General features: G+C 40.1%; 1 protein-coding gene across 3 annotated transcripts in view; it reads left to right on the forward strand.

Moving 5' to 3' along the window:
* The window catches only part of TEC (tec protein tyrosine kinase), a 140,149-nt gene that overhangs the window by 103,841 nt on the left and 17,632 nt on the right, over positions 1 to 18,676 (forward strand). For all 3 annotated transcript variants that reach the window (XM_033214741.1, XM_033214742.1, XM_033214740.1), the window contains exons 5-9: positions 69 to 197; positions 1,850 to 1,890; positions 2,501 to 2,673; positions 7,244 to 7,309; positions 15,936 to 15,990. In XM_033214741.1, the coding sequence (XP_033070632.1) occupies positions 69 to 197; positions 1,850 to 1,890; positions 2,501 to 2,673; positions 7,244 to 7,309; positions 15,936 to 15,990 (464 nt within the window). The remainder of the gene's footprint in view (positions 1 to 68; positions 198 to 1,849; positions 1,891 to 2,500; positions 2,674 to 7,243; positions 7,310 to 15,935; positions 15,991 to 18,676) is intronic.

Raw genomic sequence — 18,676 nt, forward strand, 5'->3', positions numbered from 1 at the left:
GTTACTTATGAAACATTCTGTAGTCACTTTTGTATTTCACTAATCATTACTATATCTGTGAATTACAGAAATAAAGAGCAACAATAATATTATGATTAAATATCATCCTAAATTCTGGACAGATGGAAGTTATCAGTGTTGTAGACAAACTGAAAAATTAGCACCTGGATGTGAAAAATACAATCTTTTTGAGAGCAGTAAGTATTCATTTTATTCCATAATTATATTGTGCTTAGAATGAACATATTATTGGTATGGTAAGAAAGTGACATGGTTTTGATTAGGTACAGCACACTTTCTAGTACAGTGCAAATGTAGGGTAGGTGTGTTTTTTAAGAAAAATTATATTTAGTTATAGTGGGAACTTCTCATGGAATCAAAAGGTCTATTTTAGGAAGCTTTTATCACAATACTGAATCTTGTTCAAAATGAATCCATTGAAAGTTTGAGCCTAATGTGGCACTGTCAGCAGCTTTGAAAAGCATTAATGTTCTTCAACAAATAAACCAAGATGTGGAGCTAGAAACCTCATGTAGGAGTGCATCCACAGTCTGATTAGGGCTGTTCTCCTTTTGATGGGGTGTAGCAGTATGGATTTCAGTAGTGGCTTCAGTCTGTTAGAACAGTAAGATGTCATAATGATACTCATATGTAAATGTTGAGATGAACAACAATGTCTAAGGTTAATTTTGACACCAAAGACCCTTATAAATCCTGGGAATGAGAGACCCTTAGTCATAAGCTAAAAATACATGGAGATTGTTAAGTTACTAGTGCTGTAATAGGACACCCATAGTAATGATTGGATATACTGTTTCCTGCTGGTGCCATGCAGAATGCCCACTGGGTCCCTCAGAAGTGACAGAGCTTCTGGATATGAGCAGAACTACTACTTGGCAGGGATGCTGTATTATGAACGAGACCAGAGCAGATGACTTTCTCAGTCTATCCAGCCCTTAGTTCTATGAGTTCTGGCACCCTGATTCTCTTGCGATATCTTGACATTAACTTAGCACATTAAAGAGGAAGCCCAAGTTTCTAAGGCTGTTATTGTTCCCTATATATTTTTTAATGTCTTAAGGTTTGGTACTAGTGAATGCACCATCTGACCTACTGCAAAAAGTTACAGTGACTTAAACTAGAGTAGACTAGTTTAAGTCTTGTAATAGTTTAAATAGACTTGAACTATTTCAGTCTCATGTAATAACCCACAGGTGATAGGTGGGTGATCTGGGGCTGGGGGTATTCCTGCAGTGGTTCCTGAGGTTGCTCCAGCTCTAGCAGTCTCTCTCTTCCTGGAGGCAGAAAGAAGGGGGTCAAAGATGCCCATGGGAAGTCCTTTTAGGGATGAGATCTAAAAATGCACACCCCATTTGTACACAGAGTCCTTTGATTAGAATTTGGTTCCATTGCCACACCTAGCTGGGAAACAGTCTTTATCTTGGGTAGCCATGTGTCAGCCAAAACTCTAGGACTGTGGACTGTAGAGGAAGGGACAGTCAAAGCTGATTAATTTCTCAGTGTTGTCATGATTTCAAGGTACCGTTTGATTCCATGAGCATTGTTGAGTCCTCAGTTTATGCAGTGGTGGGATTACAAAGAACTGGCCTGGCCTCAATCCATGTGGCATTTATAGTCTGTTCAGAAAGTCAGTAATACAAACCAGCTATAATAGCAGTTTTTAATTCTGTTCTAGAATAGAGATACAAGCAGCATACACCAGAGTTGGTTAGAGTGTGCTGCTTGTCTATGTGTTAATTCCCACTTTTCCTTAAAACTGCCAATATCTTATATTTATCAATTATTGGTAGATAGCATTTTAACCTGTTTTTGTTGTTGGCATTTTCAGGTATAAGAAAAGCACTACCTCCAGCACCAGAAACAAAGAAGGTAGGTGGTCTTTAGCTTTTGATAGTTAATCTTTACATTTTAAGTTTTGATAGTGTTTGTGGCTTATTGAGTATGGGGTTTATTCATTGATGTGACACAATTTTCCCCTAGGACCATCTCAGAAACAGATGTGCTGTAGCTTATTTCAATTTTTTGTGGTGTCAAATAATACCAATTTAATTGTATGAGATTTTATCATTGGAGATCCTGTTATCATCTGGCATTTTGCCTCTATTTCCACTTAACGAGTTGTATTAAGGGAGTGGGACTTTAGAGAAATAGTTCAGTCTTAAGACCACAGTGTGACAAAGAAGTGACTTCGCTGATATAATGATATGCCTTTCAGGAGTGGGGTATAGTGGAGAAAACATGCACTTTGGACCCAGTCAAGACCTCATCTGATATGAGTGACTTTGAGTGGGTTACTTAAATCATTGTTACCTTAGTTATGAAACAGGAATTACAATACTCTTCTTCATGAGAGTTTGTTGGATTATAGTAAGTAGACTTGAGGTTTATTCTGTGGTGAAGTATGACTCATTTAGCATTTTGATTCATGATCGGTTTCATATAGAAGACTAAATCTTCAAATGTTATCTTCCTTGTTTAGCGAAGGCCTCCCCCACCAATTCCACTGGAAGAAGATAATAGTGAAGAAATCGTTGTAGCCATGTATGATTTCCAAGCGACAGAAGGACATGATCTCAGATTAGAGAGAGGCCAAGAATATCTCATTTTAGAAAAGAATGATGTTCATTGGTGGAGAGCAAGAGATAAATATGGGTAAGTATTCCCTCTCTGTGTGTGACATGCAGTGGGTGGGTGGGAGTCAAGTGTTGAGTGAGAAGAAGATGAGTCGTAACTATCGTGTAATGAGACTTATTCCACCAGCCATAAATGGAAGCACACCTTATTACTTTGTAGTAACACAGTCCTTTCTTAGTGGTCCCTCAATAAATGCAAATTGAACAATCACTTCTTTTCAAAAGTTAGAATACATTGGTCTCTTTCTCATCTGATACACGTTTAATTTGATTATTTTGAACTTGAGGGAAATTAAATTTTATATTTTGTCCCCACCTGCCATAAGTAAGTAATCTTAGATCTTTCTAAGACATAGTTTATTGTCATTTTTTCTTAGACTTTTTCTCTCTATATATGTACACATGAGTGTGTGTGTGTGTGTATGCATACACATACACAGTGTAATGAAGCCTCTTCTCACTTTTTTCTCTCTCTCTGTCTCCATGAATATATGGAAGAGTAAAAGAAAATATATATATGTATGTGTGTGTCTATGTGTGTGTGCATGTGTTTGGGTGTATATATATATATAATAGATACAAATGTACATGCAGGAAATTAAACAGCAAGCTTTTTTTTTTGTACAAGACAATTTAGGATTTAAAGAAAACAGTCCTTTCAACCCTGTCATTGATAAATGTATGGGCAGATAGAGGTAACTATAGGGTATGAGTATCTTGCAGGCTTCATAAGCAAACTCTGTATCCTCTGTTTACCTCTATAGTACAGTCCCACTTATACTCTGAGTTCCAGTGGATGAGAAGAGGAGAAGTTTTTGTCCTGCCAGAGAACACTTTTCTTCTACCTGCCTTCTCACGTCCCAGCCCCAGTCCCAATTTCAAGTCGCTGTTCCTCATTTCACTTCTGGAGAAGCAGTGGAAACTTCTGGTTTAGGCAGGATCCTTCTCTTCTGCTTGATTCCTAGGCATGGTGCATATCTGAGTGCTGTTTTGCTGTGCATTATTAACTTATTTGCAACTCTTAACCTTTTATTCCATGTTTACAAGAAGGCTGTCACTGCTTCTCTTTATCAGATGCTGTGTAAGATTGATTTCTATTTTTAATTTTTTTTGTTGTAGAAATTTTCAGACGTCCAAAAAGTATGTAATAGTATAATGGAATCTCTTGTTGCTTGACTTCAAAAATGACTAACATTTTGCCAGTCTAAATCCTTCCTTTTTTTCTAGAATATTTAAAAGTAAATTCAAGTCATCATGTTATTTCACTCCTAAATCTAAATTCTAAAGACTTAAAAGAAAAAAAACACCGCCATTATCATTTTTTTCCTCGTAAATGTTATTTATTTATTTATTTATTTTTTAGTTATCTTCTTTTTATTAATCTTTCTTATACATATGTATAGCTCACATTTGTTACAATGTTTAATATTAGAAGTGTTTTGGTCTTTTTTTTAAATTATACTTTATGTTCTAGGGGACATGTGCACAATGTGCAGGTTTGTTACATATGTATACATGTGCCATGTTGGTGTGCTGCACCCAGTAACTCGTCATTTACATTAGGTATATCTCCTAATGCTATCCCTCTCCCCTCCCCCCTCCCCATGATAGGCCCCGGTGTGTGATGTTCCCCTTCCTGTGTCCAAGTGTTCCATTGTTCAATTCCCACCTATGAGTGAGAACATGCGGTGTTTGGTTTTCTGTTCTTGCGATACTTTGCCGAGAATGATGGTTTCCAGCTTCATCCATGTCCCTACAAAGGACATGAACTCATCCTTTTTTATGGCTGCATAGTATTCCATGGTGTATATGTGCCACATTTTCTTAATCCAGTCTGTCATCGATGGACATTTGGGTTGGTTCCAAGTCTTTGCTATTGTGAATAGTTTCATCATTATCATTCTTAATCATAGTATTTTAAATAAGATCATCTGTAGACTTTCCCTTAATATTTTTGGACCTGGAGGAAGAGTACAAATGAAAATCCACATAACATTTATCTAAGTATTTAGAAGTTATAAATCAAGCTAACAAACTTTATCCTCTAACTTGACAAATACCCTTTCATAGTGACAAGAAAGGCATGGTTTGGATTTAGAACTCTGCCAGAATGTTGTAGTGCATGGAAAGCTGGCTTTGGGGGGCTACCTTTCTTCTTTCTTCCCTCCTGCCCTGGCTCTGTCTCTTGTGTACCATATGGATCTTCCAACCTGTAAACCCATACTCTTACCACGTGGCTTGCAAAAGCTATCCCCCATCATGGCCACACCTTCGGCCCCAGTGAAAGGGAATGCACATGGCCAGCCAGCACAATTTGTTTTTTGGAAGATGGACCCAGTAGAAGGCCCATGTAGGCCTTGGAAATGAGCAGGGAATTCTGGGGTCCTAGTTACCTAGAAAGGAGCATGGGAACGTAGGTCAGAGGGAATATGCACTTTCACAGAGCTCTCAAAAGTGTGGGGTCAGAGCAAGAGCTTCTCTGGCCCACGTGTAAGGATGGAACCAATGATGTAATTCCAGTTTCCCTGATTAGTGCTAATACTTATTTTTACGGTTGATTTGTTCAAATCAGAACCCACACACTGCATTTTGGTTAATATATCTCTTATGTTTCTCTTATTCTACATTTTTGATTTATTGATGAAAGCAAGTAATTTAACACTAACATGAGCCATAATCTAGATTAAATGTATTGTTTTCTTGTGCTGTCACTTAATATGCCTGTGTTTCTTGTATTTCTTATGAACTGGCAAGTAGAGCTAGAGGCTTGATCACATTAGAAGGTGATATCTGGCTGTCCTACTTTTAATAATGCTAAGATTGCTTAGTGGTTCAGGTGTCTGCCTTGTTCCTCTGTCATAAAGTTCTTCATCGGTGTTTACCCTGATGATTTGGGAGTTCATTAATGATTCTTTCTTAGAGTCATTATTTCATTAGGGATTACAAAACGGTGATTTCCTAATTTTGTCATTCCATCTGCATTTACTAGTTCTCTAAAGAAGAACTGCCTCATCTACCAATTCATGTAGTTCATGAAGGAAAGGAAAGATGAAATTTGGATTCTTAAACTTTTACTGATTTTCCGAATAATGAATTGATGACTGAGCTTTCTCTTGTAATAACAATGGTAACCAACAGTTTATTTTTAGTGTTATTATGGATACTTATATATTTGGTTCCAATCCATTGCCACCATTATTCTTTTTGCTTGAATTGGCCAATTTTAGGTCGATGGTAGCTGTTTTTGGTAGAGGACCCTGTTAGTTTTTCTTTCCTACTTTCTGGCTCAATGAAATGACTCAAGTTATCTTGTATTTTTTGGGGGGCCAAACTTACAATTTGACATTTTTATTTTCTTTTTTTTTGAGACGGAGTCTTGTTCTGTCTCCCAGGCTGGAGTGCAGTGGCGTGATCTCGGCTCACTTCAACATCCGCCTCCCAGGTTCAAGTGATTCTTGTGCCTCGGCCTCCGAAGTAGCTGGGGTTATAGGCATGTTCCACCATGCCCAGCTAATTTTTGTATTTTTTAGTAGAGACAGGGTTTCGCCAGGCTGGTCTCGAATTCCTGGCCTCAAGTGATCTGCCTGCCTTGGCCTCCCAAAGTGCTAGGATTACAGGCGTGAGCCACCGCACCTGGACACAATTTGACATTTTTCTAAGGAGGACTGGCTCCTTTTAGTCACAAATGGTATATAGAGACAGTGGTGATGCTAAGATTCTAATTGCTGCTGGATTGCCATTCCTTCTAGGCCTTTCTCAGTGCAACGGAGCTACCTATATGTACACGTGTGTATGTGTGTGTGTATTATGAGTTCTTACTAATACTTTAAATTCAAATTTAAGATTATAAGGTTTCTACTCAATTTTTAAATTTTATATGTGTATCTCTTTTCTTATGCTGAAAACCTGAGCTCCTACTGGCCTGAGAGTGCATCTTCAGTTGTGATGTGTGTAAGAGTCATTTGGGGTAAAATCGGACCTTTTTTGACCTGGCATAGGTCTTCTCAATTTGCATTGATTGGGTTATGACCCAAGAATTTGCTGTTTTAGCAAGTGCCCCAAGTGATAATGACCCAAAGGCCAGGAGTTATCCTTTGAGAAACTATTCTATAAGAACTATTGAGGTATTAGAGTGGTGGGTGTTTTTAATCCAGCACTTTGACTTTTCTGAATTAGTGGTTTCTTTAACACATATCACCAAAATTGTGAATTCTGGAGAAGTATTGTGGAATGTCGGAGGAGCACAGGACCTAGTCACAAGTCCAGAGTTCGAGTTCTGGTCCTGTTGCTGGCTAACTTTAGGACCTTGGGAAAAAAATCCCATAATCTTTCTAAGCTTTAGTTTCCCCACCGGAAAATGGGTACAATAATGCCTGCCTACCCCAGAATTTTTGTGGGCACCAAAAGTGAAAGTACTTTGTAAAATGTCAGATGAATTACAGATACTGAATTTTGAAGGGTCAGCTAGTCTTTCTTATAAGCTTTAAGCAATATTATGCTTTATTTCAAAAGGCAATAATCGTTCTTTCTTTTAATAACCTCCCAGTAAAGTAATCTTAGTTTATCTAAAGTACTTTTCTTATTTCTAGGAATGAAGGATATATCCCAAGTAATTATGTAACGGGAAAGAAATCAAACAACTTAGATCAATATGAGTAAGTAAATGTTTATTTTGTGAATGGAAAATCAGAAAGTTTTCATTTTCCTAATTATGTAAGGCATTTTGAAGATTAATGGATATCTTTCATGATTCTTTGAAGGGAGTGGGTGCTAAAATATCCTTAATTCAGTTGTCTGATGTGGTAGAAGACTGAGAATTAATCTCTATAATATATTTTTCCTGAAGTTACTGTGTGAATGGAGTTACATAAGCTTATGTACATAAATTACGTAAGTATAATTGAATTGATTTGAAATAAATCACAGATTAGCTGACTTTGAAATACAGATCATGTCCATTCATTCAGGACATAAGAACAGTTTCCAGAGTAGAAATGTTAATAAGAAAAAATTAAATCAATTAGAGTTGACCTTTGTCAACATTAGTATATTTCCTTTCAATCTTTTTACTATTTTTCAAGATAGAATCATGCTTATTTCCTCATACACTTTAATACTCTTTGAAAACATTTTCCTAGCTACATTTTATTTCATTTGATCATAAGTTTATTAAATATTTCCTGAGATGTTAGCATGTATCAAGCATTATGTGTGGCCTTAGGGACATAACCAGGCAGATGGCATGTAGATGTCCAATAATTTATGTAACCATTTCCTTATTTGTGTGGTTTAGGTTGTCTTAGGTACCTTGTCTATATATTTTTTTTTTTAAATGGGGTAACTTCTTGTTTCTTATCTTAAACTGGATCTCTAAAATCTATGTGCTGGGCTAAAGGCTATACATGAACATTGTGAAGGCTCCTGACGCGTGCTATCAAATTGCTTTCGAGATAAATTGTATTATTTATATACCCACTAGCAGTGTATGGCTAAGTTGTAATGTGAGGCTCATATACATCGAATGCTCTTTTATTGTCGTTCTGAGGTGCTGTATTGATGCTTCATTCACCTCCTTAAAAACAACAGCAACAGGCCGGGCGCGGTGGCTCAAGCCTGTAATCCCAGCACTTTGGGAGGCCGAGACGGGCGGATCACGAGGTCAGGAGATCGAGACCATCCTGGCTAACCCGGTGAAACCCCGTCTCTACTAAAAATACAAAAAAACTAGCTGGGCGAGGTGGCGGGCGCCTGTAGTCCCAGCTACTGGGGAGGCTGAGGCAGGAGAATGGCGTAAACCCGGGAGGCGGAGCTTGCAGTGAGCTGAGATCCGGCCACTGCACTCCAGCCTGGGCGACAGAGCGAGACTCTGTCTCAAAAAACAAACAAACAAACAAAAACCAACAGCAACAACAAGCTGTTTCTTTTCTTCATGTCACTTGCTATACTATAAGTGTACCTTAACATCTAAGAAAAGGTTAACAAATTCGAAAAGCCACAGTGCTCAGTGGGGTGTGATCCTCAAAGTAATTTTAGAAGTAGGAGAGAGTATAAACAACATATAAATAAAGTAGCATTTCTGCTCTTAAGTCAAATAGATTTTTGGAAAAATTATAAAATCGTTAGAATTAGGGAAGGTGCTAAAAGGTGAAAACTTGGGCCTGGTTTTAAAGTGATAGCGTGGAGAACTGATTGAAATTGGGGAAAGAAGATGCTTGGAAGCCAGATAATCCTTATCTAAATATGAGAACTCGTTTTACGACTCGTGTGATTTCAAATGAGGCTTTTCAATACTGAAGTTTATGATTTATGGCCACGAGTGTTTCAAATGTACCGTAATTTGGAAATTTTCTCTCTTCCGAGAGATTTTCTTCCTCTGCATAACTCTGGACTTCAGTCTCCAGCATGGGAGTGCCACTGCATTCTGTTCAGAGGCCAGGGAGTCCACATGGCCTTTGTACCGTGCCTGGCAGACGACCAAGAGGAAACCTGTTCCCATGAGGGCAGGCAGAGACCCTATTCTGTCTTCCTACTCCATGTTCTGTTTTGCTTTGTTTTGTTTTGGCCACAGCCCATCCTGTAACACAACTGTATTAGTCAGGGTTCTCTAGAGGGACAGAACCAATAGGATAGATGTATATATAAAAGGGAGTTTTTTAAGGAGTTCTGACTCACAATCACAAGGTGAGATCCCACAATAGGCCGTCTGCAAGCTGAGGAGCAAAGAAGGCAGTCTGAGTCCCAAAGCTGAAGAACTTGGAGTCCAATGTTCGAGGGCAGGAAGCATCCAGCACAGGGGAAGGATGTAGGCCAGAAGACTAAACCAGACTAGTCTTTCCATGTTTTTCTGCCTACTTTTATTCTGGTTGTGCTGGCAGCTGATTAGATTGTGCCCACCCAGATTGAGGGTGGGTCTGCCTTTCCCAGTCCACTGACCCAAATGTTAATCTCCTTTGGCAGCACCCTCACAGACACACCCAGGAGCAATACTTTGCATCCTTCAGTCCAATCAAGTTGACACTCAATATTAACCATCACAACAACTTAAATGTTCTCAGGAATTTACAAAAAAGAAAAAAAAAAAAAAAAAAGAAAGAAAGCCTCTGACAGCTGTGGAGTGAATAGTTCTTCTGCTGTTTGCTTGGGCCCAGGAGGAATCCCAGGCCACAGACTGTCACTGGGCTGAACTCAGGATTTCCAGGCCAGCAGCTCCCAGTGTTATCAGTAACCTAGTTCAAACCTCCATACCCAGTCAACAGTGTAGGGAGGAGAAGATCAGAGAGATCAGTGCTGGAAAAGAAAGCAGATTCATTGTGATGGTTAATTAGAGGATGTTCTTGGTGGGAAGACAGGAAAGGGAGAAGGTGACAGAAATGAAAGGGCCCTTAGGACTGGAAAAAACTTAGGATAAAGGCTTTGAGTGGGTGGCATAGTTAGAAGGGGCAAAATTAGAGAACAAGCTAAGGTGTATAACTGGTTGGTTTTATGTTTTTCCTTTGTTTCTACCTCCTGTCTTCTTTCCATGATTTATTCTCACCCATTCTCAAGGCTTAGCAAGGGTCTGGCCTTCCCTGGTTAAAAGGTGAAATGCCCTCAAACTTCTTCTTTCCTTATTGACATTGCTATTTTGGGGTAACTAGCTAATCTGAAAAACTAATTCACATTAGGGTTTTAATATCTAAGAACAATCGACAAATGACCTACAAATTCAGGGTCTAATTTCTAGATGTATAGTTCCTTCATCAGAAGGTATTAGCCTCTAATAAAGCTTTTCTGTGGCATGCTGTTTTTTTAAATCCCTACTCTTCAACCCACTGCTTTCGAATTCCTTCCTTCTTTCCTTCCTCCCTCCCTCCCTCCTTTCCTCCCTCCCTTCCTTCCTCCCTCTGTCTCTCTTTCTCTCTCTCTTTCTCTTTCTTTCCTTTCTTTCTTTCTTCTTTTCTTTTTTTCTATTTTTTTTTCTTGGAGACAGAGTCTTACTTCGTCACCCAGGCTAGAGTCTAGTGGTTCAATCTCAGCTCATGACAAACTCCGCCTCCCAGGTTCAAGTGATTCTCCTGCCTCAACCTCCTGAGTAGCTGGGATTACAGGTGCCCACTACCACACCTGGCTCATTTTTGTATTTTTAGTAGAGACAGGGTTTCAGTATGTTGGCCAGGCTGGTCTCAAACTCCTGACCTCAAGTGATCCACCTGCCTTGGCCTCCCAAAGTGCTGGGATTACAGGAGTGAGCCACCTCCCCCGGCCAAAGGTTTTTCTTTCAACCATTGTGTCAGGGGAACCCACCCCCAATCATTCATGTAGGTTCTTTTCTATTTCCCTAAGTGTCGGCTGGTCTGAGAAATAAAGGGAAAGAGTACAAAAGAGAGAATTTTTAAAGCTGGGTGTCCAGGGAAGACATCACATGTTGGTAGGTTCCGTGATGCCCCCTGAGCCATAAAACCAGCAAGTTTTTATTAGCAATTTTCAAAAGGAAGGGAGTGTACGAATAGGGTGTGGGTCACAGAGATCACACGCTTCAAGGGCAACAAAAGATGACAAGGCAGAAAGTCAGGGCGAGATCACAAGGTCAGGGTGAAACTCAAATCACTAATGAACTTCCACGTCCCACTGTGTACGCATTGTCATTGATAAACATTTTAACAGGGTTCAAGAACAGAGAACCCGTCCGACTAGAATTCGCCAGGCTGGAATTTTCTAATCCTAGCAAGCCTAGTAGCGCTAAAGGAGAGTAGGGCATGTTTCATCCCTATCTACATCTGCATAAGGCAGACACTCCTGGGTGGCCATTTCAGAGGCCTCCTCTGGGAATGCATTCTTTTCCCAGGGCTGTTAATTATTAATATTCCTCACTGGGGAAAGAATTCAGCGACATTTCTCTTACCTGTTTTCGGTAATAAGAGAACTATAGCTCTGTCCTGCCCGGCCCACAGGCAGCCAGACTTTAAGGTTATATCCCTTGTTCCCTGAAAATCGCTGTTATCCTGTTCTTAAGGTGCCCAGATTTAATATTGTTCAAACACACATGCTCTACAAACAATTTGTGCAGTTAACGCAATCATCATAGGGTCCTGAGGTGATATACATCTTCAGCTTATGAAGATGACAGATTAAGAGATTAAACTAAAGACAGGCATAGGAAATTACAAGAGTATTGATTGGGGAAGTGATAAATGTCCATGAAATCTTCATAATTTATGTTCAGAGGTTGCAGTAAAGACAGGCATAAGAAATTATAAAAGTATTAATTTGGGGAACTAATAAATGTCCATGAAATCTTCACAATGTATGTTCTTCTGCCATGGCTTCAGCTGGTTCCTCTGTTCGGGGTCCCTGACTTCCTGCAACACTGTTGAGCCCTCTTTCCCCTGTCTCCCGACTGCTGCACTGGCAATATTTCAATTTCCCAGCATTGAAATTAGGCTTGGGTGTATGTTCTACTTCAGGACCCATTGATTGGCGTAACAGTAGGCAAATTTTAACCTCTTAGAATCAGTTTTCTCATCTGTAAAAAGGTCAGTAGGAACCATTTTAATACTGCACAGGCTTTGAGACCAGACATTTGGTTCAATTTTGGCTTTGCTGTTTCCTAGCTGTATGCCCTTGAGATATGTTTTACTTCTCTGTTTCTCAATTTTTTCATTTGCAAAACAGTGGTGATAATACCACTTAACTTCCTAAGAGTTGTGAGGATGAAATGAGGTAATAAATGTAACATACTTAGAGCAGCACCTGACTGCTGTGGCTTGGATCTGGAGACCTCGCCAAGTCTCGTGTTGAAATTTGATCCCCAGTGTTGGAGCAGGGGCCTGCGGGGAGATGTTTGGATTATGGAGGTGGAGCTCTCCCCCATGGTGAATGACTTGGTACCATTTTCAAGGAAGTGAGTTCTCACTCTTAGTTCCCACGAGAACTGGTTGTTGAAAAGAGCCTGGGCGGGGCACAGTGGCTCATGCCTGTAATCCCAGTATTTTGGGTGCTGAGGTGGGCAGATTGCTTGAGGTCAGTAGACCAGCCTGGCCAACATGGTGAAAATTAGCCAGGCATGGTGACGGGTGCCTGTAATCCCAGCTACTTGGGAGGCTGAGCCAGGAGAATCTCTTGAACCCAGGAGGCAGAGGTTGCTGAGATCACGCCATTACACTCTAACCTGGGCAACAAGAGTGAAACTCCGTCTCCAAAAAAAAAAAAAAAAAAAAAATTAGCTGAGCGTGGTGGCATGCACCTGTAGTCCCAGCTATTTGGGAGGCTGAGGCAGGAGAACCACTTAAACCCAGGAGGTGGAAGTTGCAGTGAGCCGAGATCGTGCCACAGCACTCCAGCCTGGGTGACACAGCAAAACTCTGTCTCAAAAAAAAAAAGATCCTGGTGCCTCTGTCTTCTCTTGCTTTCTCTATCTTGTCATGTAATATCTGCACACCAGCTCCCTTCATCTTCAGACATGAGTGGAAGCATCCTGAGGTCTTTTTCAGATGCTGGTGCTGGCACCATGCTTCTTGTACATCCTGTAGAACCATGAGTCAAATACACCTCTTCTCTTTATAAATTAGCCAGCCTCAGGTATTCCTTTATAGAGGTGTATGGTATCTGTGTCACATTTTACCTGTGTGTGTAATTCTTCCTGATGGGAGAATTCAGGGGAGCCACTGTTGTCTTTTTTTTTTTTTCTTGCCTGGAGATAGATAATCACAGGAGAGGAGAAAGAAGCCACCAAGAACTGAACTGTTAGAAAATCCCGACCATGAGTTAATTCATCTATTTGTGTATGACTCCTTCCTCCTTTCTGTCTTTCAACAGACACTTAAAGGTCTGAATTGATATCCCAAAGAAGGGAACATCCTTTCCAGGGAACTTGTCAATGCCCTAAAAATGACCCCTCAGAACAGGATTTTCAAGAGCCTTCCCTTTGTGCAGTGGATTCCTTCTTTCCTCCTTCTGAGGAGCTGGAATACAGTAGATGAGGAAGGGGCCTCCTCCTTTCTCTAAGTATCTTATGTCTAGTTTCCTCTTGAGAGCTACAATTTAGCTTCACTGATTTCTTATATCTGAACCCAAGATGAAACCACCTTTGCTTACTCTTATTGTGAAGATGGACCGGATCTTCTGTTTTTAATAACTTTTTCTCAATCTCTCAAATCCTGCTACTTTATAATTCATAATTAAAGCTCCACGTATGTTTCCTTAGTTAATTTTTATGAATGTTTTTGGCACTTGATAAATGTTTCTTTGTATCAGTGGAAAAGCATTAGGGACAGAATTCTGTTCTCCTGATTTATTATATTTCTCAATTGCATTCAGAAATGTGTTGATCACAACTGCAATTTTGTTGAACTTGGTCTCATTTCATAAAACAGGGTCCATGTAATGAGATGTTGACAATTCTGAGGCCTGGCTCAATACCTCAGATTCCAATTAAAATGTCTAACAGTCTTTAGCTTGGATTGAGGCTGTAATTTGCATTTGGCTACCACATAAAAGAATCTGGACAGAAAAAGAACTTGTATTGTCTTTTTTGTTCTTTGTGTTTTTCCCTTCTTCAGTCAGGGAAGGCCTATGTTTCCCTATCTTAGGGTTTTTGCTGGGCCAAAAGCAGGTGCTGGTTCTCTTTTTTTTTTTTTTTTTTTTTTTTTGAGACGGAGTCTCGCTCTGTCGCCCAGGCTGGAGTGCAGTGGCCGGATCTCAGCTCACTGCAAGCTCCGCCTCCCGGGTTCCCGCCATTCTCCTGCCTCAGCCTCCCGAGTAGCTGGGACTACAGGCGCCCGCCACCTCGCCCGGCTAGTTTTTTGTATTTTTTAGTAGAGACGGGGTTTCACCATGTTAGCCAGGATGGTCTCGATCTCCTGACCTCGTGATCCGCCCGTCTCGGCCTCCCAAAGTGCTGGGATTGGTTCTCTTATGGAAGGCTGAAGCAGTACTGGGAAATTTAAATGTCCAGAGGAGCTGAGCTGATTTTATAACATTTGAAGTCTCAGGGTATATGACTGTGGTGGAGAATTCCTTGCCAACGAGTAAGGATCTAACAAAATAAGTTTAAAACCAAAGGCCAAAGAAAAATTGTCTAAGTTCATGTTCTTATGGCCTGTTTGCTTAAATCACATGGAGGGATCGATTATGCTGGGGCAAGTACAGAGAGGCGAGTATCTCTCAGGATGAAGTGGTTAATGACAGCATCAAGAAAAGGGCTTTCTAAAGGATAAGAAGAGGTACAGGACCAGGCATGGTGGCTCACACCTGTAATCCCAGGATATTGGGAAGCCAAGGTGGGCAGGTCCTTTGAGGCCAGGAGTTCGAGACCAGCCTGGTCAACACAGTGAAACCCTGTCTCTACTAAAACTACAAAAATTAGCCAGGTGTGGTGGTGCATGCCTATAATTCCAGCTACTCAGGAGGCTGAGGCAGGAAAATCGTGTGAACCCGGGAGGTGGAGGTTGCAGTGAGTTGAGATTGCGCTACTGCACTTTTGTCTGGGTATCAGAGCAAGACTCTATCTCAAAAAAAGAAGAGGTACAGATTGGCAGGGCCTTGGGATGCGGCACAGGGTAGTGGAATGATCTCATGGGAGGGAAGACCAGCTGATTGGTCATAGCAGACATTTCTATAATAGAGTCTTGGGCAACCACAGGACTTGGGGCTCTGCTGGAAACCAGCAAGTCTGAAGACCCAGGAGGCCTGTGCTTATGTTTTGTTGTTTCTTTTTTCACTTAGGACCTTTGTGAAATTCATTGAGGGAGCCACCATTATGACTTGAGATGAAATCTGCTGCCATATTGATAGGAGGAGGGCTTGGAATAAGATTTAGTTTGAATTAAAGACAGTAATACAAAGTGACACTTCCTGCATGTTTGAGTCAGTAGAGTAAAATTCATTCTTGCCGTGATTCTAGTAGTGAAAAATTGAAAATGATTTTTATGTTGAACAGTGAAGAATAGCTTAAATAAATTATGGCACATGCATACTATCATATGTAGACTTATATTGATTTGCAAAAATATCCTATAATGTTATATGAAAAATTCAGATTATAGTATAGCCTATGTAGTTTGATCTCACTTTAATAAAACATAAGAATATGGGCATACATACATGTTTTCATAGAAATACGAGTAGAAAAAGTCTGGAAGTATATACATCAAAATTATTAGTTGTCCATTGAAATTATGAGTGATATCTTGTTCTTATTTGTTATATTTATTATTAATGAGCAGAATTACCTTATTAATTCTGAAAATAATAAAATATGTCCTAAAAACCTGAGGCCTGAAATGTATTGTTTTTTCTGTTCAGATGGTATTGCAGAAATATGAATAGAAGCAAGGCAGAGCAGCTCCTCCGCAGTGAAGTAAGTGTTTGTACTTGTGGGTTTGGCTTAAGGGCAAATTAATTTTAGTGAGTCCATAATAAGTAGTTCCACGTATCTCTCTTTCTAAATTTGTTCAGCAGTGAGCAAGTCTATGCAAAACTATTCCCAGAGGCTAAGGGAGCTCAGAGACTGAAGAAAGAGACTGACAAATTCAGTTTCTAGAAAGAAATATTTAATAGGGACTTACAAACAGAAGTAATCATGGGTGGCCCTGTGGCCTCAGGGCAGTTATCCCCACACCTGCCTTCCAGAAAATATTCTTTATATAGCAAACTTTTAGGGTAAAACGTGCAGCTGGGCATGTCTTCAGCCTTTCTTACCAGCACATGTGACCACTGGTGAGGTTAGATAAGCATCTTTATGAAAGCATTGTTTAAACACCTTGCTGCAGAACACCTTGGTAAGTGGGGATCAAGCACTGGTCATCACTGTGGTTTCACTTCAAGGTTACATCACTCTTGCCATGTGACAGGCTGTTTTCCTACTTGCTACCCCTTGAAACTGGCCCTTACAATTTCATATGCCCAAAGCCTTGGTAAAATAACCAGTGTGGTTATTATAGCAGTGGTTTCCCCAGTGTGTCCTGTTACAAAAGAAAACATAGCTTATTGAACTTATGCAAGTAACTATATTGCCGCAAAATAAGAATACTCAAAAATAGCTTCCAAATTTTGGAGAAATCAGGTAGAGGTTAATGCTTCAGTTTGGCTCTCAAAAGTATACTTTACTCAATTGCTGTAAGCTTTAAATAGTTCAGAACACACAAAAACACAGTTTCTTGACTCTTCTTCAGAGTAGCAGCCTTCCACACAGGTTGTTGTCCATTCACCTTGGAACCGCCATCCACAAACCAAGCAACTCTTGCTTGGTCAGTTGAGAGCTGTTTATTGGGCACTGTAGAATCCAGCAGCTACTCACACAGTTCCAGAGTCAGTCTTTGGGTTAGTGAGACTCCCTGCTCATGAGTGTCTCCTCCTTGTACCCACCAGATAATGTGATCCTGTATCAACCATTTCCATTTTATGATGGAACTCTTTTAGATACTGCTATCTCCATTAGAGTGTTCCTCTGACATCACCTGAGACAGCACGGATATTTCAGGTGTCAAGAGCATTTTATGTTCTTCAGTCGTAGATGTAGCTATAGTTAGCATCCATAGCAAGGCAGTAAATGCCCCTCTAGTAGAAGTTCTCTAGTCCAGAGTGCCAGTAGTTGTCACTGGGAGGTGCTAACTGGCTTTTGCCATAAGACCTAGTAACACTCAACAAAAGACTATCAAGTAGAAAATTTGTCCCTACCAGCATTCCAACTTTTTCTATACTATGAGCTTGGACAGTCATACTGGCTCCCATTTATCATGTCCAATTAATATTGCTTGAAGGGCAGGTTTACATGCCCTCTATTTTACAGTAGAAGAAACATTCCCCAGTCAAATACAATGTTCATTCCCATAAAACATTTAGATAAAGGAGACACAGCTACTTTACATAAAACCTGTTCAAACATTCCAACTTTCATAGTCTTATAAACCCTTATGTTTTTATGTTTTAGTCCTAGGAACTTCTTTTCTCTACCTCCAGAACAATTTACCCTCTGTTGTGCAGAAGGCTTTAGGTTCCCAGCAGGGGGTTGAACCAAGGGACCCTGCCCCTTTTGTCAGTTTTTATCTTGATTAACCTGCTTTAGTTTTGCCCTGAAACAATTTTTGGTCAGCCTTATCATTCTAATCTCTGTCTTTTAGCTTTTTACGTTTCTGCAGACTGGGGATATAGCAAAGTAATTTTGGGCTCTTTAATGTTGCGGAACCAGCAGGGGCTCCTTTTGGTCCACACAACCTTCAGTAGTATTGTATTAAGACCTTTGTTTTAACCCCATAAATTTCCATTTTATTCATTTGATTTTTTAATAACCATCTAAAGATTTTCTCCCTGCTGGGACAAGTTCCGTGACTTTCCTTTCTTTTTCTTCATTCTCTTCCTACCCATTTAGTTTTATCTATATCATTTTTTCCTTCATTTTGAAACAACCTTTAAATAACCTGTGAACTAGAAAAAATGACTTTTTCTTAAGCAAAAGCTATATCCTATCTTTTATGTAGCCTTCTTCACCAAAAATTCATCTTACTTTCTTTATACACTGTGTATATAGAATTGTTTCTCTTACATCTAGTAGTTTTAATTATATACACTAACTACTATTGTAACTCTTTTTTTTTTTTTTTTTTTTTGGAGACAGAGTCTCGCTCTGTCGCCTGGGCTGGAGTGCAGTGGCCGGATCTCAGCTCACTGCAAGCTCCGCCTCCCGGGTTCACGCCATTCTCCTGCCTCAGCCTCCTGAGTAGCTGGGACTACAGGCACCCGCCACCTCGCCCGGCTAGTTTTTTGTATTTTTTTAGTAGAGACGAGGTTTCACCATGTTAGCCAGGATGGTCTCGATCTCCTGACCTCGTGATCCGCCCGTCTCGGCCTCCCAAAGTGCTGGGATTACAGGCTTGAGCCACCGCGCCCAGCCAGTTGTAACTCTTAGTAGTTCTAATTTCCAGTAAAATATCTAGGAAGTGATTAATTTTAATTAAGCTCATATACAAGTCAAACAAGTGTCAAAAACGTCACAGAAGCAGAAGTTTTATGACCTGAGGCAGAGACAACCTAAACCTGTCTGACTA

This window comes from Trachypithecus francoisi, unplaced genomic scaffold, assembly GCF_009764315.1.
Source record: "Trachypithecus francoisi isolate TF-2019V2 unplaced genomic scaffold, Tfra_2.0 Lachesis_group1, whole genome shotgun sequence".
Lineage (NCBI taxonomy): Eukaryota > Metazoa > Chordata > Mammalia > Primates > Cercopithecidae > Trachypithecus > Trachypithecus francoisi.